Raw genomic sequence first — 27,096 nt, forward strand, 5'->3', positions numbered from 1 at the left:
CACCTTCAGACCAATACAGACAGCTTACCTTCTTTGCAAAGGCCAAAGTCCGCAATCTTCACATAACCCTCCGTGTCCAGCAGCAGATTATCCAGCTTTAGATCTCTGAATGCACCATAAAGATAAACAGACACGTTATTAAGAGAGGTATAAGTAAAGTGTTATCTTATCCCACAACCACAGAGGAAGAAACACCCAGGGCTACAGGGCAACCAACAACCAATGAGACTAGCTTCAGCTCTTTATAATATTTTACGTTTAAGACATAGTATTTTAGATTGGCTTCCAGCCAATCTTAATCAAGGAACAGAAGCATCCGTTTTATAAAAGTAAATTCTCACCTGTACACAATCTTATGGTCGTGTAAGAACTGTAATCCTAATACAACACATGCGGCGTAGAATCTGAAACACAAAACATTAACGGATCAAAACCAAGACAGACAGAGCCGGAGAGGAGCCTGGGCACCATGATTGTGTTGTCGTCTTCAGGAGGACAACACAACACACCAGACAGACGGAGAGCATCTTTACACAGACAATATAAACCAATTGTTCCCTAACATAGAGTGGAACCATTCTAAATCTGATCTAAAGTGAAGGCACAGCAGTGTTGAGATTGCACTAGCTCCAACACTGACTGTTCAGTGCTCAGCGCAACGGAACGACAACAGGTTGCTTTGACAGAAAGGAAACAGTCACACTGCTGTCGCGATAACAACCAAACAGAGACGACAACCGACTAAACAGACTCATGCGTCTCAGGGCCGAGGCGCGTCTGTTTTCGGTGGACCAATGCCGCCGTGTGTGTGGGGTGGGGGGTTCCCAGGGGCTCCGGGCCGTCTCAGAGACTCACATGGCGCGGGGCTCGGAGAAGACGTCGGCGTGGATGTGCATCATCAGGTCTCCCCCGGCCGCGTACTCCATGACGAAGCACACGTGCTCCTGGGTCTGGAAGCACGCAAACAGGTTGACCAGGAAGGGGTGGCGCACACTGTTCACCGTCTCGAAGATACGCTTCTCACACATCAGACTGGGGGGGAGAGAGACGTCGCACACTCAGACCTGGTTCTACACCCTGTATGTCATGTAGGTGTAACCGGGGATAACGATAATAATGCGTGACGGTGGTTGCAGACGCGTTGGGGTTATTTCACAATACCGGAGGTAAAAAAAGAAGGAAGAAATGATTTTTATGCTTGTGCTAAAAATAGCCGGTTATGGTTGGAACAGCTTCCATAGCGGATGGTCTGTTGTTCATGGCAGGTCTGCCGTACAGAGGTAACACTGCTTGACCAATCAGAAACAAGTATTTAACAAAGCTGTGTAATACAAATGTATATATTTAAAGCTTCACAGAATCTGTGGAGTGTAATCCCCTAAAATGACAACATTTAGAAATGAATACATCAATAAAATTTAACTTATTGCCATTTTTCAGATGTCAAACGCGAAGCACTTTGAGCCTTGCCTCACAGACCCAGTGCAGAACCAAGTTTTATTAGTAGTATGTATTATCATCCTCCTGATGCTCAGTACCTGTCCACCTCGTCCCGAGCCACAATGTCTCCCTTCTTTAGGGCCTTGATGGCGAACATCTCCCCGGTGCTCTTATACTCTGCCAGCAGCACCTGGCGGGAGAACAGACAGCTCAGAGAAGGCTGCTGTGAGGCACCCGGCAGGGCCTCTACCCCTCCACTCTACGGTCTCCATGCGTACCTTTCCAAAGTGACCTCGACCAAGCACCGCCACGCACTTGAAGTCCTTCAGGCTGAAGTGGAAATGCTCTTCTTCCCTGAATGCACAAGTGGTGGAAGATGAGCTGTTTATTCTATATGTGAAACTCTTATCCTGGTCATAAATCATTTGGTGTCTCTCTTTAAATAATCAGGCAACCCTTCTTTTTTTACAGTATCAGTCTAAAGCACACGTTGCATAACGACAAACATAGAAAAACAACATTCAGCAGTCCAAAGGTGTTGGTTCTTTATCTTTCTATTGAAGGTATCTTGATGATTTGATTCTCTTCGATATCTTACTGCATCCCCCAATTCATTAATAGACTGACTGGGTTCATAAACCCTTAAACCTATAGTTCTCTATTTCTCTTAACACCTTTGGAACTTTGTAATCTAATGGTCAAAGCATTTCATCTTTATTAACCTAAAAGCTTTGTTGCTTTGTAAATCTAAAGCTTTATCTATGTAAATGTTAAAAGCTTTACATCATTTTGAATATTTCAGCTTTACATCTTTGATAATGTTACAGCTTTACCTCTTTGAAAGCCTTAGATGGACATAATGGTCCAGCTGTCCAGGGGAGGAGGGAGCCCTACCGTAGCTGGTTGTCCTGCTGCAGGGCGCTGAGCTCCAGGTCCGGCTGCTGGAGCTCCTGGTCCACCAAGTGGTCCAGTTCCGTCTTCACAGCCATGCTGTTCCTCTTGTTCAGGAAGTCAAACGACGCCAGGGCATCCTGGACAAAGGACAGACACTCAACCATCAGTCATACTTTTAGGTCATGCGTCCAACTTAGTCCCGGCGTTAGGGTTAGCGAGCCAAAACAATCCGTTACACTAAGGTGTCGGCCATCTGCAGGAAGTGAGTGCAGTCTCTCCATCCTTATTCCACCGCCGTCGCCACCGTACCTGTACCTCCTCCTTGTCGGCCATCTTGTCCTGTGTCAGGGGTTCTCTGATGTCATCTGGCACAGGGTAGTGCTTGGGTACTGGGATAGGCTCCTTGTCAAAGTCCAGCTTGGTCACCAGCGGGTCACTGGGTGGGAACATTACACACTTATTATCCCCATTCATCGTCAAGTAATCCATCCCTCAAAAACTTGAGGCAGCTCAACTCTCCTGAACCGGGCTGTGTGTAGCGTAAAAGAGTCAACAGCCAGCCAGTATTCAGTGGGCGTAGCGGCCCTGAGGCAAGGCCCTGAACTCCTCCTGGGTTCAGTGGGCCTCTGCCCCAGAGAGCAGCACTACTCCTAGGACCTAAGAAGTCCCCACTCACTGTTCACAGGCTGCTCAGTCATTTAGCAATTCACACACTTTGATCCAAACTACCGAATGAAGAATAGACGATGTTATGAAAGCTAGCATAGGCAATTAATTACAAGGCTTTTTTCTTTCATATATGTAGAAGTTCTCTCTGGGCCCTAATTTATTGACAGCAATCAATAAATAAAATGCTTTGATAAAAAAAAACTGAAAATGAACTGGTATCTGTGGCTGTCTAGGGCTTTAATTAGCCCGGCCAATCGTCTGGACATCTTGGAGACCGTGGCCCTTGGATTTCGTTTAGTGCCCATGGGCGCTGAACAGTGGGCAAATTCAGAGGCCACTTCATTCCCACACAGTGAGTATGTACTGGACCCTGTGTGGGTCTGGGTGTGTTGCTGTACCCTCCTGACGACCTGTTGGCGGGGACATGAGAGAGACTGGGTAGTGACCGGTGGTGCTGTGGGTACCTGGAGGGTGTGGGGGAGCCCGGCTGACTGCTGGGCCCAGAGTCCATGGCCTGGGGGCTGAATGAGTTGGTGCTGACCGTGGGGATGGCACGCCTCACCAGCCGGCCCCACGTGGCGATGTTGATGTTCATCTGAGGGGCCCGCAGGAAGGTCTTCCCTGGGGGAGGGGGAGGAGAGGAGGGTTATGATAGGCTCAAACTGTGGAGCTGGACAACAGTAGGAACCAGAGAAATAGAGTCGTTTTTATTTGTAACCAGGGAAAAAGAGACCGGGATAATACAAATATATGACCACCAACATCCAGAGGGAATGTTTCATTCCTCTTGATGTTCAAATCTGATATTCTTGTAGCAGTAGACGTTGTGAAACAGGACATCGTAAAACAAACACAGGATGGTAAAACCCAGGATATGAAGATATCCTCATCTTCTAATACACAGTCTGAACACTAGAGGGGGACGGACTTGCATCCAAGTTCTCCAGAACTCATACATGAAAACTAACGTGTTAAGGGTTAAGTTCATGGTACCCCTGAATGACCAGACTAACAGTTCCAGTGGGTGAAGTGTAACAAGACTTCCAACAGCCCGGTGCCCATGAGGCCAGCAGAAGGAGACGATGCGAGGGGGGACAGCTCACCTTGCTGCTTGGAGAAGATCTTCTTCTGTCTCTGGAGCCTGGGCCGCCGCTCGATGACGGGGTTGAAAAAGGTCACCTGAACAAGAGCAGGTTCATCAGCCAAGCAGACCACAAGCACACGCTCAGAGGCACCACCGAGACACAGCTCATGGCTTTTTACTAGGCATTGATTTTGGTACCGCCTGCCAAATAGGCCAAGACAACACAAAGACCAATAGATTTATATATTTCCACTGCAGCTATTGATTTAGTTTCCAAATGATGTAACAACAAATAAATATATCCACCTTCTCAGATTAACCCGTGGCATTTTTGAATCTGGTTTGTGTTAAACCCTGGTAAACAGTCGGCCCTTCATATAGCTCTTTTCTAAGCAGTGGCCACTCAGTGCTCTGCACTAGCGGCTTACATTCACCTGTTCATCCGCACATTCACCCGTGCATCCGCACATTCACCCGTGCATCCGCACATTCACCCGTGCATCCGCACATTCACCCAACAGTCCTCCCTGGAGCAGTGAGGTTGGGGAGCTTGCTAAAGGAGACATTGACACCTAGCTAGGAGGAGCCAGGAATGGCTCCAGCAACCTTTCGGTTGCCCGACAACCTACTTCACCTCCTGAGCGACTGCTGCCCAGGGTGATGTAAGGTCCTTTTCCGCTTCAATACACCTTTTTGTGTGACGGCTTTCTGAGTATTACATCATTTAAATTTGTTTGAAATAAATGGAATCTTCAGGAAAACGGTAAAAAAAAAAGGAAATGAAATTCTAATTAAACTGAGAACTGAGCCCCATTGAGTTCACAGCAGACACTGGTGTGTGTGGGTTATATTTAATTTTGAATTGTACCTTTTTATAATACCAGGCTACTCAGGAGAGACCTGTGGTCTTTTTCCATTTGCACCTTTGGACGAGTCAAACCATGCCGCCGCAGCGATTTGCGTTTTCATCAGCAGTTTCAATGATGAGTTTTACCGAGTGGCGCCCGAGACGGATTTTCAATGATGAGTTTCAATGATGAGTTTCAATGATGAGTTTCAATGATGAGTTTTACAGAGTGGCGGGGGGCGGGGGGGGCAGCCCTACCCCGACCCTGGCTGCTGTTTGGAGTGCCACAGCTTCTCTCAGATTGTAAAACTACCATCACTGATAACAACTCACGCCATGCCAGCCGATAATGGCTTGAGATTAGGAGCAGCTTGGTTGGTTATTATTCATTTGTTCCTATAACTATAAAGCCTGATTAAAAAGGGTCCGGCAGGTTTGATAGAAGTGCAATGCAGTGATGTTAGTTTGACGATATTCACTTTCAAAACCAAATAGTCTGTTGGAGGACAGATTTGGACTGGACGTCGGACAATATTACCTACTATGATATGACTGATATCAACATGTTTTTTTTTCCCGTAATGTCAAGGACGTTGTGTGGCACTCGGGGGAAATATGTGTGATGCATCGTCTGTAGTGCCATCAAGACTTGACTCTCATTGAGCTGTATGAAGCAAAAGAGGAATATTGAGCCTCAAACTGAAGCCCTCATCACCATATCATCGCGTGTGGTCCGTCCTTCTGAAACAACCATGTTATATTAAATGGGTCTTCAACGAGTCGATCAGATTTAGCGGTAGGCTATAATATGAAACTAAATAGGCTTCAGTAAGTGCGTGTGTTGTTGAGTCATTGACTCAAGACATCAGTTAAAGACACACCTTCAGGCAACCCTGCTGTAAAGGAGATACAAATCCCAGCTGTGCTGGGCGGCCAAGCTGAGTACCACGCCAAGCCAGTATAGTATAATGGAAAAAGGCCACTGGCCAAAACAGGCTGCAGCACATTATGTAACAACATGGTTGTGTCTGGTGTGCACCTCAGGGAACAACATGTCCTCACAGAGAGAGAGAGAGAGAGAGAGAGAGAGTGTGAACGTACGTACGTGTGTGCGTGTGCGTGTGTGTGTGTGTGTGCGTGTGTGTGTACCTCAGCAAACAGCATGCCCTGGGGTTCCAGGTAGAGGCACATGCCGTGCCGCTGGTTGTCCAGGAAGTCCTCCAGACGCAGGAACTTGACTGCGCACAGCGAGCGCCAATCCCTCCAGTATACCGAGATCTCCAGCTCACGGGACTGGTGGGTACACACAGCAGATGGGTCAGGGTTCACTGCCCACACACACACACACACACACACACACACACACACAAACATACACACAAGGGTATTCACAACGGCTGCCTTTCAGAGGTCATACTCCCCAAAAGCAGTCCACTACTGAGTAGTGGACTCCTTTAGTACTACTAGTGATTGGTCGAGTAGTGACTACTCGATCAATCACTAGTATACTAATCAAGACATAATCCGTCTCACCCACTCCTCACCCATCTATAACGCTTTTCTGGTCCAACACCTCGAGTACATTGCTCATATAATTAGACTGCCTTTTACATAGGGGCCCCGGTATGATTGGACTAAACCCCCTGCATGCTTGTCATAGCCTGAGATACCGTTTGACTGAATTAACAATGAGACTGCTTCGTAGGTTGGTCATTTGAAGGCAGGTTGTTTATGCAGTGCCACTGCTTTATCACTGCAGTAAGCAGAGCTGAAGCATTGGTCTACCACATGCTCCACTAGTGGTTTTGATGGTCAACTCGTCCCCTATCCTGTAAACCCCCTCACACACAAAAACAGAAAGTGCGTGTTACCCGGTCGAGCTCCAATGTAAACTTCTGGTCCCAGGACTGGTTACTGCCAGGCCTCCAGCCGGTCTGGCCCACCACTGTGTTGTCCAGCTTCAGCACTGCGCTGATCTCATCTGGGGGGAACAGGACTCCGTTTATAAATGAATAGGGCTGATGAATAGAGTGATACATTTACAGAGTTTATAAATGAATAGGGGTGATGGCTAGAGAGTGATACATTTACAGTTTATAAATGAATAGGGGTGATGGCTACAGAGTGATACATTTACAGAGTTTAAAAATGAATACCGGTGATGGCTAGAGAGTGATACATTTACTGTTTTTAAATGAATAGGGGTGATGGCTGGAGTGATACATTAACAGAGTTTATAAATTAATAGGAGTGATGGCTAGAGATTGATACGTTTACCGAGTTTATAAAGGAATAGGGGTTATGGCTAGATTGATACATTTGATGAGGCGATTGGATAGAGCTCAAAAAGGATTGAGAGATAGATGGACAGAGATACATAAATAGATGGAGAGACAGTTGATGGAGTGTGTGGCGTACTGGAGAGGTCTTCGCTCTTGGTGAGGTTGCGTGCGCTGGCGCCCCGGTTGCGGTTGGCTCTGCTGATGAAGGAGGAGCGCGTCTCGCTGGGGCTCCAGCCCGGCAGCGCCACCGATGCCGCCTTGGAGCGGCCCGGCACACTCTCCAGCAGGTCCTGGCAGCCCATCAGCCTGACGTCCAGCGTGCCTGGAGGGGGCGCCACACCGGTCAGCACAGGCCCCCCGGGTCCCCCGAGGAAACACTCAGCAATGTCTTCCTTTGCTGGTAATGCTAAGACTAATGTTTACTACTGATGGCACACGTGTCCCTTTCCTGTTTGGTCGCACCCCTATTGGCGCCGCTTTGCCATGGTATTGGCCTGTACTGTCCCGTACCATCCAGCTGTGTACGTTCATTTGAAAAGACTCGCTTGTACATTGCAGGTATATTGCAAAATGATTTCATTGCCTCATCGTCCCTTTCCTCATGAGCCAACTCTTCATGCTCCTCCTCCTATGTCAACGTCCTATGACTAAAAATAATAACAGGCTGGTAATGAGGGAATACACTCCAGGTACAATTACATTTGCACTCTTGTGGTGATCCATCATCCAGAATCGTGCGTGTGGGCTCTTTGTTCGCAGGCTCTTATCTCGACAAGCACTAGTGCTGTCGTGAAATTCCTTTGAGACTTTGCATTGTACATAACATTTTTTTAGCAGTGTGTCTTAACTGGAACCTAAGTTGTTTGTGTTTCCAATGAGGCTGCATACAGCTACTCTGTAAACCCCAGCACTGCTTAAACCTTCAATACCACCCCTTATATTTAAGACAGAACGAGACCTAAGAGGGAGACTTCAACGTTGTCTAACTACTGCCCAGCGCTGCCTGGTGCTCTGTAGCCGGTCTGGTTTACCGCACGCTTCCCAGTGAAGCTCTGCCCTATGGGTAAAGCGCCTTTTATGATCGACCCAAAGGGGATGCCAATGCCACTTGGTCCTCACAGCACTCAGTCGTGATATTGTAGTTCAGTTCATAAATCCAATACAACATGTGTTCCAACCTGTTGAATCATTTCAGAATTCAAATCAGCTTACACAGAGTTGGAAACAAGCAACGTGGCACAATCATTTCTTTGGGGAGAACAAGGACACACAACCATTTATTTCTTACTGGCGTGGATGTCACCCAGGAGACATGCCCTTCACCCACATTATAAATACTTGCCATGTTGAGTCCTTGTTGCAGTCAACCAACAGAAAATACTAAACTCTTCTATACCAGGTCAGGTCATACCAGGTCACATACCGTCACTGATCTTAGCAGGGGGCCAGTGGATCAATACCAAACACATTATGAAAAGAAAATGCCAAAGAATATATATGCATGCATAGATGCCTCCTCAATTTATTTGATCAGTATCATGTTTGAACACTGTAAAGCCCCTAAGACACAGAGCAAAGCAAAATAGGATTCATATTGCTACTCCATAACAATATAATCCTATGGATGCAAGAGAGCAAGCCGACAGAGAAACATGAAGCAGGCTGCATCTCTCTGCTCGTTCCTATAGGACCAGGTCTCTATAGGATCTCTTTTCTCATATGACCAGTTCTCTATAGGATCTCTGTTCTTAAAGGACCAGGTCTCTATAGGATCTCTGTTCTTATAGGACCAGATCTCTATATGATTTCTACTTGTTCTTAAAGGACCAGGTCTCTATAGGGATCTCTGCTTGTTCTTAAAGTCCTCTGCCTCTGCGATTAAACCCTTGCAGTGCATCCAGAATGCGGCAGCGCGCCTCGTGTTCAACCTACCAAAGTTCTCACATGTAACCCCCCTCTTCCGAGACCTCCACTGGCTCCCTGTAATAGCTCGCATCAGATTCAAGATGATGGTACTGGCATAGAAGGCAGTCGATGAAACTGCCCCTGCCTACCTCCAAGCATTAGTAAAGCCACACACCCCAGCACGATCCCTCCACTCAACTACCTCAGCTGGACGTCTGCTACCGGCATCGCTAAGAGCAAGCAAAGGTCGATCAGCGAAGTCACAACTTTTCTGTTTTGGGACCTCAGTGGTGTAACGAGCTCCCTACCGATGTCAGGATCGCAGAGTCGCTCACCAGCTTCCGCAAAAGACTCAAAACTCACCTGTTCAGGGTTAACCTCGACTCTGCATAGAAACCAATGCACAGCCACCATTGAATGTTGTACGTTCTGGCACTTGCACATTGCACTTATTCAAGGTACTTAATTGTGTAGCATCTACAGTAGCTGCTATCGTTGCTTTACACAGGGAATGGGTTAGCCTAGCGATTGTAATACTTGCACTTGGTTCTATGAACATCTTTACTGTACCGACAGCGATATATTGTTTCACTTCTTATGACAAATGTACTTATTGTAACAAATGCACTTATTTTAAGTCGCTTTGGATAAAAGCGTCTGCTAAATGCCCTAAATGTAAATGTAAATGTTAAAGGACCAGGTCTCTATAGGATCTCTGCTTGTTCTTATAGGACCAGGTCTCTATAGGGATCTCTGCTTGTTCTTATAGGACCAAGTTTCTATATAATCTGTTTTTTTTGGGATGCGAAAATTCTAAAACACTACTTTCATCCTTCCTGAAACCGTCCTGTGCACTGGGCTTGAGGGGGAATAATGACAACAAATGTTACAAGTCTGCTTTTTGACGAGTGATTTGATGAGTGCTTGTGCCAAAAGATGCTCCACAGATTGAAATTAAAGCATTAGGGAATTCTTTCAATACTGGCAATGGATAGATAATGATGTAGAACTAGAGCCCTCCCCACAGCCCGGTACCTGTGAGGGCGGCGGGCTTGGCCACGGTGCTGTACTGGTTCTGGGTGGACAGCATGCTGGCCCTGGGGCTGAGGGCCGGGGATGACAGCAGTGCCAGCTCCTCCACGATGCTGCTGCTGCGCGGGTGGTTCTTGGGCAGCTCGCTGAGCCGCTGCTCCAGGGAGTAGCGCAGCAGGTCCAGCTTCTGGTTGGACTCGTTGAACCGCGCCTGGGCCTGGGGGGGCAGAGGGACGAGGGGGGGTGAGGGTCGATTGGGAGGAAAATAGAGGGTGGGAGGGGGAATGATACGTTGGTGAGACAGATGGAGAGGGAGCCACACACAGAGAGAGAGAGAGAGAGAGAGAGAGAGAGAGAGAGAGAGAGAGAGAGAGAGAGAGAGAGAGAGAGAGAGAGAGAGAGAGAGAGAGAGAGAGAGAGAGAGAGAGAGAGAGAGAGAGAGAGAGAGAGAGAGACAGAGGAGAGAGGAGAGAGGAGAGAGAGAGAGAGAGAGAGAGAGAGAGATGGGTTGTGCATCAATTACACAGTCCATTTAATTTAATGGTACAAGCTGTAATGGCGGCCTCATTTTTTAATCCCATAAAATTCGGCTTCAGCCTACTGGCACTACGCTGTTCCCCATGAAGTAGAGGCTCTTTGTTTTTAGAAAAATCTCTTCCTTCGCTTAGCTGGCATCAAAATGTCTCCGCTGTAGCCTAGATAACCACAGTGCAGAATAAGACTACAGCGCACGCGCACACACACACACACACACACACAGCTGTACCCAACTAATACAAATTTTAGCGTTGGAATTTTTCCAACTCTAGGACCATCGATTGGTCGATGGGGGGGAGATATATGTATTTTTTAATCTGTACGTTATCTCTAGAAAATCTCAGTCTGCCACAGTGCACTGGGCTCTACCTGCTAGCCCTTATATCCCGTTGGTGCTGTTTGGAGGTCAGTGGGGTTCAGATGCCCTCTTGGTATCAGCGGAGCTTCAATGTAAAGCGGCTCAGGCCAGGCGAGCCATGGAGCGCCACGCCGGGCAGCGCAGCAGAAAGACTCATCGGAACTGGATTCTAGGTTTGGTTCTGTGTTTAGAGGGGTGATATCAAGCTTTTCCCTTTGCTTTGGACTGTTGTAAAGTACTATTTAGGCTGTTGTAAGATACATAATATGACAACATAGTTGTCATATTATGTACATATGTATACATGTTTTACATCTGCTAAACTAGAAAAATCTAAGTCTGAGCCAGGGGGAGTATTCACGGCCACCAAGAACGCCCCTAAATAAGTGTGTGAAACAGCTTGTTTGCACTCAAACATTACTTCCGTACTTACTTCCGCGGGTAGCCGGGTTAATGTTTACAACTTCTCAGGGGTGTGAATTTGCCGACATGCTGCCACACCAACAACTTATTTGACATGGCAATAAGGTTGTAGCCGAGCAAATGAAAGTAGGCCTAGACTAGCAGCCTTACTTAAGTTGGGCGAGTTCAAAGGTGTGAAAAACTGTTTTCTGTCTCCTGTCTTACAAGTCCTAGTCTATCAAACCAAACGATTATTAGAACAGAAACTTAGGCTTGAATTTAAATAGTATTCATAATTAATGTTATTTTTAACACAATATGATGCGTTACCGATGTGTTAAAAGATTTAACACATCGGTCTGCATATGTCCCTCCTGCCTGTAAATAATGGATCAAGATGCGTTCTTCCCCCTGTGAAAGAATACCAGCCATTAACCGACCAATGAGAATTTGGTCAAGCAAATGCATGTTGACAAACCAATCTACTGACCGACCAAAACCTGACCACCACACACACACACACAAACGTATAAACACACACACTACCTCCGAGTGCGCCCTCTTCTCGGTGACCTTCCCGGTTCCTAGGAGCTTCATGACGTTCTTGGCGCCCTCTGCGACGGCGGACTCTATCCTGGCGTGGTGACACAGCTCCTCCACCCGCAGGTCCAGAGGGCTGATGATGGGCTTGGCTGCAGAACAACCAATCAAACCCAGAGAGAGAGGCGTGTTAGAGGGAGGGAGCTACTCAGGACCTCATGAGAGAGAGCGGAGTTCCCAAGCAACAGCTGTGCTGTTTGCTTGTGGATGACAGCAGGAAAGCCTATCAAACCCAGAGAGAGAGAAGAGGAGATCTCTGAGCTGTAAGCAACTTAGCGTCCTGCAGGTAACCGTGTCAGTGATAAGCAATGCATGTGCATGTTGCTGGTGAACCACAGCGGGAAAAAAATCAAAGCCAGCAGTGAGGGAGTGAGCATTGGGCAACGTTGTGCTCTCGCGGAGACGCCATAATTCAAAAGCAACAGGTAAGCATGTTGTGAATTATGCGTTCCCTTCGACAGGACCACCACTGAATACTAGTGAGAGACAGCAACAGAGAGGGATTTGAGCTGCACACATGTTAACGCAGGCAGAGTGGAGATATGTGTCTCTACTCCGTATGCTCACCCATAACGTCGTTATTATCAAAGCTCAACTCGTTGGCCTGGCTGGCCTTGAGGATCTGCATGCGGATGAACTCGATCTTCATCTTGCTGTCCTGGAGCATCTGTTGGGCGGCCGCGAGCAACTTGCGATCCTGCCAGAGAAACACGAGGAAACGGAGAGACACTTTGACATTGCGTCGGCAGAAACATTTCACTCACATCAGTGGTATCCCGTGGCAACGGTATCCGGCGGCCTATAATGTATCTAAGCTGTCAAAATAGCTTTGCTGGACGATAGCAGGAATAAGTAAGTATTTGATAAACATGTCCCACCTCCACTTCTTTTTAACGTACAGCACGTTACAGTAGCCCAGACGGGTGTATAGGTTGACCTCCGATACAAAACACGGGGCCAGACACAAAGTGTTACTGGGAGTCTGCTGCACAAACAGCCAAGGGCCATTCATTCATGCCCTTAACGGGAGCCAAGTAAGTCAATGACCACATGGAAACTCTTATTCACCACAAATACCCCTGGAATGTCATGGTGTGCTGCCCAGGGTCTGAGAGTACACACACACACACACACACACACACACACACACAGGAGTAAGCAAACTCCACCCAGAATTCTTCAGATGTTTCAGTCATGGCGGTGACGGCAGAGTCCACAGGAAAGACCTCCGTCTGCAGGCATTTCCTCTATGACATCATGGGGACGCCGCTCTCAGGCCCCCCTCCCCCCTCCCCCCCGCTTGCTCCAGCCTCCCTTTTCTACACCTCCAGCCTCACACTGCCCTCTGTCCAGCGGGCGGGGGCTGGTGGTCCACTTGACTCATCCAAGCTGCTTTCACATGTTATGTTAGTATTTTTTACTACCGCCATTTAGCAAACGCTTGTATTCAAGGTGACCGGCGGTGATTTGAATAGCAGACACACCAGGTCACTTGTCGCCATAGGGCACTTGAGCAGGTACAGTGTTAAGGCCTTCTGATCAAGGAGGCCTACGACATGTGTACATGGTTGGAACAGAGAAGCCTTTGGCTGGGAGTAACCCTAATGCCCTCTGATGTGGGTGATCTACCCAGACCATTGCTGTGGTTCAGTACCATAGGTAAAGGTTCCCTTAAGGTTCTGTGGACCAATCTGAAACTGTTGAGTCCAATGAAGTGTCTTTCGAGTTGCAGGTGCCTCTTCCTCTTTCCCATGAAAGACAAGCTCTCTGAATGTTAGGAACACCAAACTAAAGCAGATGTCCACTCCTGGTCTAATGTCCTCCAACATCACCCTACCACGACGCGACAGTGTGATTTAACGCTGACGTCGAGGCCAGATCTCGGAGCTCTCTAGGGCCCTCCATAGCCGTTATTACTGCAGGTGACTTACAGGACACCTCAGGGCCAAAGTATAGCTATGCTTGCTCTGTCATCAGAGGCACCAGACGACAGATTAGCATACAGCTGTATGTGTCCGTACTTTGTGCTTTCTACTTCCATACTATCAAGCTGTGGGAAAATAAAAAGGAGAAATGTATCTGTGAATAATCACACAACATAGGCGATCACACATGACAGACAAGGGTAAACAACAGTTTGCACGCGGAGAGTTGGGACCGAGACAAGGAGAAGGAGAAAGTGGCTCTGTTGCTACTCTGACTACTGAGCCATCCAGCAGACATTCATCTAGACTAAAGAATACTCAAGAGCATTGAGGGCTGCGACCCAGAGCCTTTTGAGCTGGAATTCCCCCCCTAACCACTCGACTATCCCCGCTCTGCTGCCGGATCCTCTTGTCCCAGTAGCACTAGGACCCAGTCCTAGTACAGTAGTAGTACATTAGTATGACGTGCACCATCTCCCAGGGCTACTGATCCATTTCTGAAGACCTCTGGTACGAGATGCTCCCGCTTTGGAACACTTTGATGCGTGGACAAAGCCCTTGTTGTGTTTGTACTTTTAATTGGCCCTCCACACTGCATTAGTCAAGGCTGGAGACCCGGGCGATATAACAGGGCTTTACTCCAGCTGGTTATGACCGGGCGTGCCAATACAAGCTTCTTCTATCATCTCCATTACCATGGATCACTTTGTACGGGAACACAGACGATGGAGGAGTTGGTAGTAGCTGTTGTTCAATTCAAATGAACCAATAAGGAGATGCTAACAGTGAAGGCTAGCGGCAGGCTCAAAGCAGGGTAGGCCATACTACCAAACATTTCTATCAATTTTCTATAAAGGAGTAGCCATGAAACAAGCTTGAATCTGTGCGCTAACTGCAGGAGCCAGGATGACGAATCCTATTTTTTCATGATAGGGTTAAACTTGGCTTCCTACTTTCCGTAAAGCAATTGCGTTGACCGAGGAGCCCATGAGAGCCGACCCCGTGGTGTCAGGGACCTCATTACACATCCAGTTCCTGCAGCCATATAGCGTTCAGAACTGAGACGGGACAGAGGCCACTGCTAGGTGAATAAGGCCCACTGTGCAAAGCAGAACTGCAGAGCTACCTCTACTCATATGTTTCAGTTAATATACAAGTGAAACTCCACCTTTGATTAGACTGTGTTTAACGTTGGCTAGTCCCTGGTGGTCTCATGGCCCGTTACCTTGGAGGAGACGTTGGAGTACATCTGGATCATGTTCTCCGCCCCCTGTTTGACCTTCAGCTCGATGTCGTTCTGCTTCTTCAGGGCAGCGAGGCGACTGCTGCTGGTGAACATCCTGGCCTCGCTGTTGGGCGTGTCCGGCGTCAGAGGGCATTCTGGGGGAAAAAACACAACACAGAATAGATGAGTTAAAACAAGAAACCGGATCACTCAGAATATATTTTAGTGTTTTAGGTTCATGGTCCAACGTTTTATGTTGAAGTTAACTAGAAAAGTATAAACGAATATAGCAAAACATAAATGTAGTATTATATGTATTAAAAAATAAAGAAAAAAATCACAGGACAGTGAACTATCTATTTAATGTTGAAAACCAACAGCACCAAGACGACAACACCGTGGCGGCCATTGATCATAGAATAGTACAGCTCTACTCAACTTCAGATCTCAGGGATATACAGAGGTAAATGGCTCATTGAGAGAAGTCTATGGATGCTGTAAATCCCACCCGGTGCTCCTCAGAACAGCAGAGATAAATCTATAAAGACTATAGATCAGAAGGAGAACACACAGGAGTCTTCTCTGACAGAGACAAGTGTAAACTTGCCGGCGTGTAGCGATGACATTATTGACGTTCATGCAAACGAGGCTGATCTATTGTTGTTATGGCTGTTATCGATCAACACCCCCCCGCCCTCCTCTACCCCACACGCTCTCTTCCCGAAAGGGTTTTCATTGGATCAATTGATGCAGGGCTCCACTCCATCTGTCTAATCTAATATACACATATACACACACACACACACACACACACACAAACACACACACGGTATCTTGTAAGAGCTCAGCTGGACTACGGCACTCTGAGGTGAGCTCATCGCTGTTTTCTTTTTTTTCATGCCTGGACTCGAAAGATTCCCAGCAAACATCTCTTCCCCCTCGAGCTTACTGTAGGAGCGTGGGTGCAAGCAGAGATTTCACACACACACGGTGGGCTAAGGGAAAACCTGACTGACTTCTCCAGACCTGTAGTGCAAGTTTTGTTTTTAACCGCCTTTGAGAGGCCTCTCTCTGATGAGATCCCACACAAACCAGAACGCTCTGGATTCAAACTCAGTATTCCCCCACAGGTTCTGTGGGCCATGCATCTCATTATACAATCGCAACAGGTAAATGGTAAATGGACTGATTTCTATAGCGCTTTTCTAACCAGTGGCCACTCAAAGCGCTCTACAATATTGCCGGACATTCACCCATTCAAAAACACAGTCACACACTAATGGCGGTGTAAACCATGCAAGGCGTCAGCCAGCTCTTCAGGAGCAGCTAGGGGTGAGGTGTTCAGGGACACCTCGACACCCAGCTAGGAGGAGCCGCGGATCGAACTCACAACCTTCCGGTAACCAAACAACCTGTTCTACCTCCTGAGCCACATGCCCCCCAGCAGTCGGAACCTGACCAACAGAACCTGACCAACAGAACAAGCCTCAGGCTTACCATCGTTGTGCTACAGCTGCTACACCTTTCAGAGTGGCTCCGTGGGAGGTTTTCCTACGATTCTATTACAAGGTTGAACCTGCACAATATGGAGCTTTGTCTTTGCCCTACATCCATCGGTTTCTGCTTAAACCCATTTGTAACTTTTCTGTCACTGTGGCTCATCACCTTTGTGGTATGAAATTATGAGTGATTCAGCAATGAGATCCTAGTCCTCCCACGGCTCGATCCATAGAGATTGGTTTCAACTCAAAGTCAAATCCATTGTCAAAACAAAAGCACATTTCGTGCAAAAAGACATGTCTGCTGCACAAGTAACAGACAAAGTATATTAGCCCACATGTCCTATTAATATTGATCCAAGCTTAAATAAATCAAAAACGAAAAGGAAAGAAATCAAATGAGGAACCTTCCAAGCAGTAGTTCTTTGAAGATAAGGGACCGGCTCGTTGAGAAACCACAAACACCACAGCCTGTGATAGTGTGCCTGTGAATCATTCAGTCTCTGACGGAATCATTGCAACAGATCCCTAATGATATTTTATAATGTCAGCAGGAGATATTTTATAATGTCAGAGGAAAAAAATAAATAAGAAGAGTGATTCAGGCCCAGTTATTCATCTAACCTAAGTCCCAATAAGAAGAGAGGGAGCATTAAACAAAGAGAGTCAGACAATCCAGGCTGTAGTTTCTGTTGATGGGGACACACACACATGCACAACTAGAAAAACCCGCTAGGATGTTCGACTATTGCGTGATGACTCACATGAAAGCCACCAGAGCTTCTGTAGGAGAAACCTTTTAAAGTGTCAGGTATACCCTCAGCCTCACCCTTGTCCAGTTGTAAGCATACTTCATTTAATTGCATATTCGGTGATTTGGCTGCAGTCAACCGTCCCTGACAGTCCAAGTTAGTTTGTTCGTAAAGAAAAAAACTTTTAGCACACAAACTGGGGTTAGACCGAGACAGCAGTGCGTCTGTTGTGCTGTACCATTAAAGAGAACGGGTGACATGAGTGGCACCTACATTTCTGCCACTGATTTTAAATTAACCGAACCACCCAACACCAGCTTACGGAAAGTAGGAAAACAGTTCCCCTCAGAAGCTGGCATAACTGACATACATAATACATCACGTCTAAAGAGACAAAGTTGGGACTGACAGAATGCAAGACACGGCAGCAAAGTGTTACACAAGGCATTCAGTGCCACTGCCCTTTCAGGGTCAGAGGCCGGTGTTGAAACGGCCCCAATCAGTCAAATAAATTAACATGCTCAATTATGCAAAGGTTGGAATGTTTTCCAATGTACTTCTGCACCCCCTCTTTGGTTGTCTATCCGTACGCACTACAGTCTGTAGCAGGTAATATGTGTGAATGACAGGTGTGTTGATGGCACATTGCACACACATGTGTGCACACAACCAGAAAGCAAGCCAGCCAGGACACACTCCCCGACTAGGTAGCAGGCGGGTGATGTGGTTGGTGGATGCAATGGAGGAGTCATCCCCTCCTCTCCTCTCAGAGCTCTTTGTATACATTAGCACCCATAACGTATCTCTAGACTGAACAGCTCATAGACAGCCGACAAAGGAAACTCTCCCCCTCGCCCCCCACACCTCATTCCTTCAACCAGCCAATCTAAACTGAATCCAATGGAGGGCAGCTGGAAAGAAGGAAAAAAACCTGCTGACAATGACCACCATAAAACAATAGCCGACCAAGGGAAAAGATCTGTTGTCATTACAAATCACTTAGAACGTGTTTATGATGACCAAAGGAAAGCAGGGCTGAACTTGGATAGAGAGCGCCAATGACTTCAGTGCCAGGGTCCCAAGCATCTGCTGTTGTGGATGAGGTCACAGCAGAGGGAAGCAGGGAAACCTGATTGGTGAGCACACACTTCCAGGGCTTCCACAACCAGACGCAGCGTCTGAACACAGCTCAGACCATGTGTGGCGTGGGGATAGGAAGGCTGACAGTAAGCAGAACAGAACACCTGGCCCTGGGCTCCACAAGCAGAATAAAAATAGACTCTTAAACACTGCATGTGGAGCTAAACAAGAGGGGAACACCAAGATCCATAAAAACAATGAATATGTTGTCCTTTAAGTCAAAACCTTTCATCCAAAGTGACTCAGTGCGTCCTCACAGGTGACTCCCATGTCATTAGAGAGCAGGTAGGGGTTGCATGTCTTGCTCAATGAGCAGTACAGGTAGACCACAGACATGGGGGTTCAAACCAGGAGCCATTAAATTAACTAACAGATAATGTACCTAACCACTATCCCACTAACTTAGCAACGCCAAGAACCTGTGTTTCTAGTATGAACGCGCAAGGTTTAAAACAGAAGTAATGTGTTGACTTTGGATAAGGTCTATCGCTGTAGTCTCGAAACCTCCAGCGCATTCTCCTGACCAGTCACTGAACAAAAGCCCTTTCTCCCTACAAGAGGTCATGTAGTCATGTTTAACTTGGTTGTACTCAACACTGCTGTTGACCATAGATGAACATGACCTTCACAACAGGAACAACAGACACACAAACAAACAACCTTGTTGAATAACTTTTTCAACCGCTACAATATCAGCACATTCTATCAGTGTGTGTGTGTTTGTTATCACCTGTGAAACGTGGAATGCAACTATTTCAGCCACAAGGCTTGAGTGTGTCACTTTCAAAGATTGGAGGACCGTGTGTGTGTGTGTGTGTGTGTGTGTGTGTGTGTGTGTGTGTGTGTGTGTGTGTGTGTGTGTGTGTGTGTGTGTGTGTGTGTGTGTGTGTGTGTGTGTATGTCTTATGGTGGGAACACATGCTCATTAACTATTCTTTTGTCCTCGGTTCGACTGAAGTTATGACATGCCTCCTAAAGCGCACAATGTATTGTATTTCCAAACATATAATAAGAGCAAAAACAACTGTAGTACCAGTGTGCTCTGGAAGAAACACACCCAAAATTAATAAAAGCACTACCTAGCGGTGGCCCGGTCCCACGGAAACAGATTATCAGCAGCACTGTGTAAGTGATTAAGCATTACCATAGCTTATCTGTCCCTAAGCTTATCTCACTATTAATAGTTTACCAATTACTCAAATGCAACCATGACCAAGTGTTTCATATGCATAGTCACCGAGCAGCTCCTCTGGGTCTTTGACAACGATGTGGGCGTTGAGCTCCTGCAGCTCCTGGTGTAGCTCTTCCACCTTCTTGTTGGACTTCTTCAGCATATTGTCCACGTAGGCCAGGCTCTTCTTGTCCGTGGTCACCTTGAAGCACGACAGGAGAGAGGTGTTAATGTGACATGAGAATAGAGCCAGAGGAGCCTTGTAGTAGTGCAGGGTGATGCAATGCATGATTTATGAACATTGTTATTTAACACAATAATCCTTCACCACGAGGTAAGGATATGGGCCTAATTCACTTAGCGGCTATCTTGGATCCATCTTGGTTCTAGACGCTAGCTTGGTGGTGGAAATTAATTTGTGATTCTACATTTCCAAGTTGATGTACAATTTAAACATGGTGAAGTTGGGAAGAACAAAATAGTATGCATTTCAAATTATAACGATTTCAACCTCACATTGAGACCATTTAGGTAAGCATCTTTAAAAATGTTAACAAAACATAAGGATCCCATGATGACTAGCGAGAATCTAAAGAGTCTACATCCGAGTCCAAGTCTCGTTACATGGGTCCACTAGACTGGGTCTACGTCTCGTTACATGGGTCCACTAGACTGGGTCTATTTCTCGTTACATGGGTCCACTAGACTGGGTCTACTTCTCGTTACATGGGTCCACTAGACTTAGTCTACGTCTCGTTACATGGGTCCACTAGACTGAATCTACGTCTCATTACATGGGTCCACTAGACTGGGTCTACTTCTTGTTACATGGGTCCACTAGACTGAGTCCAAGTCTCGTTACATGGGTCCACTAGACTGGGTCTACTTCTTGTTACATAGGTCCACTAGACTGAGTCCAAGTCTCGTTACATGGGTCCACTAGACTGAGTCCAAGTCTCGTTACATGGGTCCACTAGACTGGGTCTACTTCTTGTTACATGGGTCCACTAGACTGAGTCCAAGTCTCGTTACATGATCCACAAGACTGAATCTACGTCTCGTTACATGGGTCCACGTCTCGTTACATGGTACCTTGGGTCCACTAGACTGAGTCTACTTCTTGTTACATGGGTCCACTAGACTGAGTCTACATCTCGTTGGGTACCTTGCGCAGGTTCTCTGCTCCCTCCTTGATCTTGAGCTCTTTGCGGATCTCGCGGCGGATCTGGTCCTTGATCTCGTCCAGTTTCTGCTGGACCATGGTGTCAGACAGATCCAGGTTCTGGCCAAGTCCCAGCTGTTCCGACACCAGCTGGCCCCTGGCATCCCCCTGGTGACCCAGGTGAAGAGAAGGAGAAGGAGGAGGAGGAAGAAGAATGTCGGAGGAGGAGGGCAGAAGGGGAGGATTGCATGAAAAAAAAAGGAGGACAGAAAAGAGAGGCAAGTAATTAAAAACAAACATGGCTCTTGCCGACGGCGTTTTAGAAGGACCTCTTGAGTCTGAGTGGATTTCAGTATGAGAATACACCTCAGTAAATACTGGGACTATTTTGGGACAACTTTCTAGCACACTACAGTCCTCTTCCCGTTGCCATGAGGGCGATCTCATGATAATCTTGTCATACAATAATAAACAACTGTAATTTCCTTCTTTCTATTGCCCCATTTTAAACATGAAACTTTACCAAGAGAATATTGATTCAGCGAGTATTGCCCTGGTAACTTTATGTGTTTTTAAATTGTGTTCTGATGATCTTAATCTTTTAGTCACCAAAATCTCAGACATACAGCCTTTTTGCAGCAAATTGAAATCAAATTCTAAACAAATACCATTGTGACACAGAACCATTGTATGCTCCCACTTTCTGGTCTGGAAAGAAAAAAAAACACGGAACATTTGCTTTTCTGAAGGAATACACCGCAAATTCGGGACATTTAAAGCATGGATTCTCCCAATTATAGTGTTTATTTTTCTGTATTGGTGCTGTATCATTTCAGTACTAGATCATACCAAATCAAGGTGCTCGATTTAACACCATCCTAAACAATATGCTGTGTTGAGGATGCCGTATTTCTTGATTACTAAGGCCATGTCCACCAATTTCTCCGTATTGATAGACTCATTGCAAAGACGCATCTAGTTGTAGTAACACTGTAGTACATATTATTGGCCTATATGTGGCGCTGTTTCTGCTACAGAACTCCAACAAAAGAAGAAGAGGAGGCTGAGCATTTGCATCAAGCCTGCTCGCTGTATACACACAGAGTCAAAGAAGAAGAAACCAAGAAACCTTGTAGATTGAGCAGAAAATATTTTTTAAAGTACAGTTAGTAATTATATTTATCCAACGTTACCAACAAGGTAGGTTGAGTTAGGGCTGCTCGATTTTGGAAAAAATGAGAATCACGATTTTTTTGGTCAAGATTGAAATCACGATTCTTCAAACGATTCTTCTTGAGTTTGAAAATGAAATGCATTTATTCGGCATTTCAAAAATAAACCCACGGTAACTGAGTTTCAAAATTCTTAAACTACACAGTACACAAACTGTTCAAATAAAAAAATAGAAAATGTTCAAATTGAAAATAATGTACAAATAAATGTGTCCAGCTGTTCTGTAATTTCTATAAAACTTTCAATGAATAAAATAAATATACTAGAAAATTAAATGAGACAGAACAATCGGTTGTAATCGACGTCTGTCCTGCTGTCGTCGGGGTTGTGGTCTTTTGTTTTTGTTTCTTTGCCAATTCGTCATAAGCGCTTTGTGATTGCGTCTCAGGCCCCGTCCACACCAACCCGGGTAAATGTAAAAACGCACATCTGCAATGAAAAGAATCTCCTTCCACACTATCATTTTCGGAATGTTTTGCATCCACGTTCCACACTGAAATTATTTTGATAAACCGTTGTTGTCATGGTTACGCAACTCCGCCACGCCTCTCTGATTAGATTACAGGCGCGCGATCAGCTGATATTTACAGTTGATGAGCTGGTTAACCATTTTCGACCCGGTCTTGTCCAGAAACGCTGCTTCAAGTACGGTTTGAACTGTCGTCTTTCGGGTTTTTTACCATCACTTAAGAACATCAAGTACAGCGCTCGCCTCCGGCGTTGGAGCAAAGAATATGTTTGAGCCAATATGTCCAGTTGTATCTAGAGATAAATTAGTACATTGTACAGAGAGATCATCATTTGCATTTCATCTGCCATTTTTTTGATGAGCGTCTCGGTCTCGAGCGCAAGCTTGTGGCAGCGTCATGGCAACCGAACGTCATCGTTTCTGAAAGCCTCCCTCTACCCTGTCCACACTACAACGCGAACCCAGCGTTTTCACATTTATCCACCTCAGCGATCGTTTTCGAAAAGCATCGTTTTCAGTGTCGGAATTCTCAGTTTTAGTGTTGACGGAAGGGCTAAACGGATAAATATTTATGCGTTTGTAGATTTACCGGGTTAGTGTGGACGGGGCCTTTGATTAAACAAGTTTGTCGTGTTTCCAAGGGGTGCAGATATAACATTTTGCACATTTTGCACATTATGTGGGCCTGTGCCTCGTCGGCTTCTTCGAATCCGAAGTGTTGCCATATTAGAGAACTCGTTTTACTCTTTTTATCGAGTAAACGCGGCTGTCCTCCCTCTGCCATCTCGCTGGCGCTGTTTTCTGAATAAGGTCACCACACACACACAGATCGCGGGGCCGCGTTGAATGCTCTGGGGGAGGGACTGAATTGCGCACGCTCTTTCACAAAACCTCATTGACAACGGAAAATTCCAAAAGAATCGTTCCAACTCGATTTTATTAATTTGGAGATCGTTTGAACCAAGAATCGAAATCGTGATCAAAATTCGATTAATTGCACAGCCCTAGGTTGAGTGATGACGTCATAGATTGCGTATCTGGGGTTCTCATGAATCCTAAAACCCCGGGAGCTGGTTTCAAAAGAGTGCGCAGGCACAGAAAACTGGGTCCTTCTGGACGGTCGGCCCAAACATGCAAGACTTCCGTGTTTTTACACAAAACTCGTAGCCGTGTGAACAGGGCCTGAGACACATCATTTTGGTCAGCCATAAAAGCAGGAGCTGGAACTACAGTTTTATTTATTATTTCATTTAGAAAAGGGACTGATAGTGAACTCTGATACAAGGATTCAGGGGCAGGTGGGGCTTTGGGTATCTTGCTCAAGAATGCCTTCAGGCAGGCTGTGGAACTTGGGGTTTGAACCAGGAACCTTTTCGGCTGGGACTCGGCCCTCCTACCTACCACGCTATCCTGCCTCAACAGCTACTCCTAGACATCCACCGAAAACCAACTTTGAGGTTTCCGAAATAACGAGTCAATCATTACCAATGAGGACACCTATGCTGATCTGGTCGTTATACAAAAAGAGATCACATCAAAGTGGAAGTGGTGGATAGGTTTGATGAATGAAGGATCCTAGGCTGGACTTCAAAAAGCCTACGCCCCTATACCCTGTATCTGGGAATCTAAACTAACAAGGGATTAGGAGGTTACATCACAAACAGGTCTGGGTTTAAAAGGTGACAGGTGAGGTGCTGCAGGCAGGATGTGAGATTAAACGTTGCCGGCCCAGACGGCAACAATGCTAATTAGCTAATGAAGTCAAACTTTGACAAACTCAAAAACCGACCACTGGCAAATCAATGAAAACAATAGCCTTCCGTGTGTGGAAACAGATACAAAAATGCTCAGGCTTTTTGTATCTGCATATTGAAAATGTTAACTTTTTCCATGGATTTTAATATGTCAATCAACTTGACTTAAATCTAACTATTTGTTCCGTTTAATGTTTTAGAGATTCATTTTGCAGGCTAAAATTCTGACTGTAAAACACTTTTATATATACAAAAATAATATTTATAATAAAATGATGAATCGTACCAGTACTTAAAAGTCTCCATTTTACATAGACAATTCTCCCATTCAAATGACCCTATTCAAAAGGTCTCCTCGCAGTAGCCGTGTGCACGCTGTACTGTACACATTTACGTTTCACATTCCCATACACATTAACAGCTCCAGCACAGGGAACCTTCACAAGGCTACGCTCTGCCAGACGGTGCTCCTGATAAGAGCTACACTGAAACCACACAGCGCGTCCATGTAGATCTATGGCTCGGGTGGCTGTAGAAAACCTCACATTCTGAACCCATAACCTCCTTTAACCTCTTATGCTCCAGCCTATTTTTTTGGTTTCTGCTAGAGAGTCCCCAAATATGGGGACCCTAGAGTTGAAGAGGTTAAAGAAGTCCAGAAGGGAACCCTCTATCAACTCAGAAAGTGGATGTAACTCGTTTGCTAAATCATCTCAAATCAATTATTTCAATTAATGCGAATGGCTTTCCTGGCAGGCAAAACCCAAGACAAACACTGGTGCCATACTGTAGCTCCATATTTTTAATTAATACACAGGTGCCATAAGCCTCCAGAGGCCATAAAAAAACATCCTGAGTCATTGATTTCTCTCCGTCTCCCTCTCTCCTGCTTCTAATCAATACAGCCTTAAGGGGCGACACGGCACCTTACCAGGACATCTTCCCCGTCTGACGGCTCCAGCTCGGCCATGGTGTCGGCTGAGCAGACCAGCTCACGCATGCTCCACAGACAGACTAGGGTCCCTTATGGGCCATCTAACAACACAGGCTGAGGTCCTGTCGAGTCCTCCGAGTGTTCCTACTGTTTACTGCTGCAGTGGCATCCTTAAAGCCAACCACTAGTCAAGGCCCCACGGCTGGCACGCGCCCCAGCCAAAGAGACACAGACCAGAGCCATACATTCAAAGTCACTGTGTTACCCTGTGTATGTGTCTCTCTCTCTCTCTCTCGCTCACACTGGCCCTTTCTTTCTCTCTCACAGACATACACACACACACCGGGGGTGTAAGCTAGACAGACAGTGAAAGCTAAAAATGCACACACACACACACACACACACACACACACACACACACACACACACACACACACACACACACACACACACACACACACACACACACACCGTCTGAGGGACAGCCAAATCCCTCTTAGCTGGTCGCTGTGTGAGGTCACAACAGCCTAGAATGGCACCTAATCTCACTCTTGGCAGCGAACTGCATGCAAATGAACCACTGTTTGAAATCATTATGCCACCAGGCCATGCAGAGGGCCATTCCTGGGAAAGCAGCGGGTATATGGTGTGGCGGTTCAGAGACCAGTGACAGCTCCCTGGTATACAAAGGAGAGGTGGGCTGGCCTCCACTGAAATATAGTTCAAGAACACCACCAGACATGTGTTGATGAACTCTTTGTTTGAAGCCTGGGGACGGTTGGTTTGATTTATTAAACGCGCAACATGCCTGAGGTTTACTCGAGATATTGCTAAATATGCCAGAGCAGGTTATGGATGTGTGTATGCTTCTAACGCATTAAGGATGAGCGGCGGCCAACGCATGGCTTCTGTACACATTGCACAGATCATGGTGACCATCTTTGTCCTCAAACCTTAACTGCAGACTAAAGGGGCAGGCCAGAGGACTAGCAAGTGGAAATAAACAACCCTGTTCATGGTTTCGCACAGCACTTTACAGCTTAGGCAGCCCCCTAAGAAACACTAAACCTGTCGCCTTTCCTACGATGTCCAAAATAAAAAAATTAGAATAATAATGTTATATATTTTTTTTGATTGCAATATTATACAAAAGTATAAAATAATCTCAACTTCATTCACTCTCTGTGTATAGATCAGGCTGCAGGGCAGCAGTCTGACAGCCTGCATGAAAATAAGCATAAAGGGTCCACTGGTAAAAGAGTTCACCCCCACGGTCTCATGGCAAACCCCGCCAGCTTAACTAACAAATGCTCTGCGTGAAACCCTGCTGTTTCTGGATGTACTGCTGTTTAATGGAGCTAGGTTTAGGGATGTCCTTCAGGTGTTTAAGGCACTGCCCATACACCCACAGACCCACGCATTGTGGGGTGCCGTGCCGCATCTGTGAAACACTTCATAGTACAACTCAAATAGATCTAGTGATGTGACACATGCGAGACAGAGCCAAAAACAATAAGGTGAGTGTCAGTTGGGAAATGGAACAGGTATGCGTGGTTCCTTGAGTTGCATTAACCCCACCTCTCTTCCTACCTACACTGCCTCATAGAGGAGGATACACCTTGTCTCATGCAGACATCTCCTGCCTCGGCAGGCTATACCTTCCACATGAGTCATGGGTAAGATGCAGGTCAGAACTCCTAGAAGTAGGCTTCAAAGGGTAATGCGTGTGTGAGTGGGGAGAGGGAATTAGGGGGGAGGGGTAGTCAAGAAGGCCCCCAGAAA

General features: G+C 46.3%; 1 protein-coding gene across 1 annotated transcript in view; it reads right to left on the reverse strand.

The window, feature by feature from the left end:
• Window positions 1-27,096, reverse strand: part of pkn2a (protein kinase N2a) — a 34,578-nt gene that overhangs the window by 4,751 nt on the left and 2,731 nt on the right. Inside the window, exons 2-19 of the mRNA XM_079751359.1 lie at window positions 20,928-21,092; window positions 19,829-19,964; window positions 15,201-15,355; window positions 12,618-12,747; window positions 11,997-12,142; window positions 10,157-10,370; window positions 7,353-7,538; window positions 6,806-6,915; window positions 6,084-6,227; window positions 4,107-4,182; window positions 3,468-3,624; window positions 2,644-2,770; window positions 2,335-2,471; window positions 1,719-1,794; window positions 1,539-1,630; window positions 856-1,032; window positions 342-404; window positions 29-105 (exon numbers count right to left, since the gene is read on the reverse strand). Coding sequence (XP_079607485.1) covers window positions 29-105; window positions 342-404; window positions 856-1,032; window positions 1,539-1,630; window positions 1,719-1,794; window positions 2,335-2,471; window positions 2,644-2,770; window positions 3,468-3,624; window positions 4,107-4,182; window positions 6,084-6,227; window positions 6,806-6,915; window positions 7,353-7,538; window positions 10,157-10,370; window positions 11,997-12,142; window positions 12,618-12,747; window positions 15,201-15,355; window positions 19,829-19,964; window positions 20,928-21,092 — 2,368 coding nt within the window. The remainder of the gene's footprint in view (window positions 1-28; window positions 106-341; window positions 405-855; window positions 1,033-1,538; window positions 1,631-1,718; window positions 1,795-2,334; window positions 2,472-2,643; window positions 2,771-3,467; window positions 3,625-4,106; window positions 4,183-6,083; window positions 6,228-6,805; window positions 6,916-7,352; window positions 7,539-10,156; window positions 10,371-11,996; window positions 12,143-12,617; window positions 12,748-15,200; window positions 15,356-19,828; window positions 19,965-20,927; window positions 21,093-27,096) is intronic.

The sequence above is a fragment of the Pollachius pollachius genome (assembly GCF_949987615.1).
Source record: "Pollachius pollachius genome assembly, chromosome: 14".
Classification (NCBI taxonomy): Eukaryota; Metazoa; Chordata; class Actinopteri; order Gadiformes; family Gadidae; genus Pollachius; species Pollachius pollachius.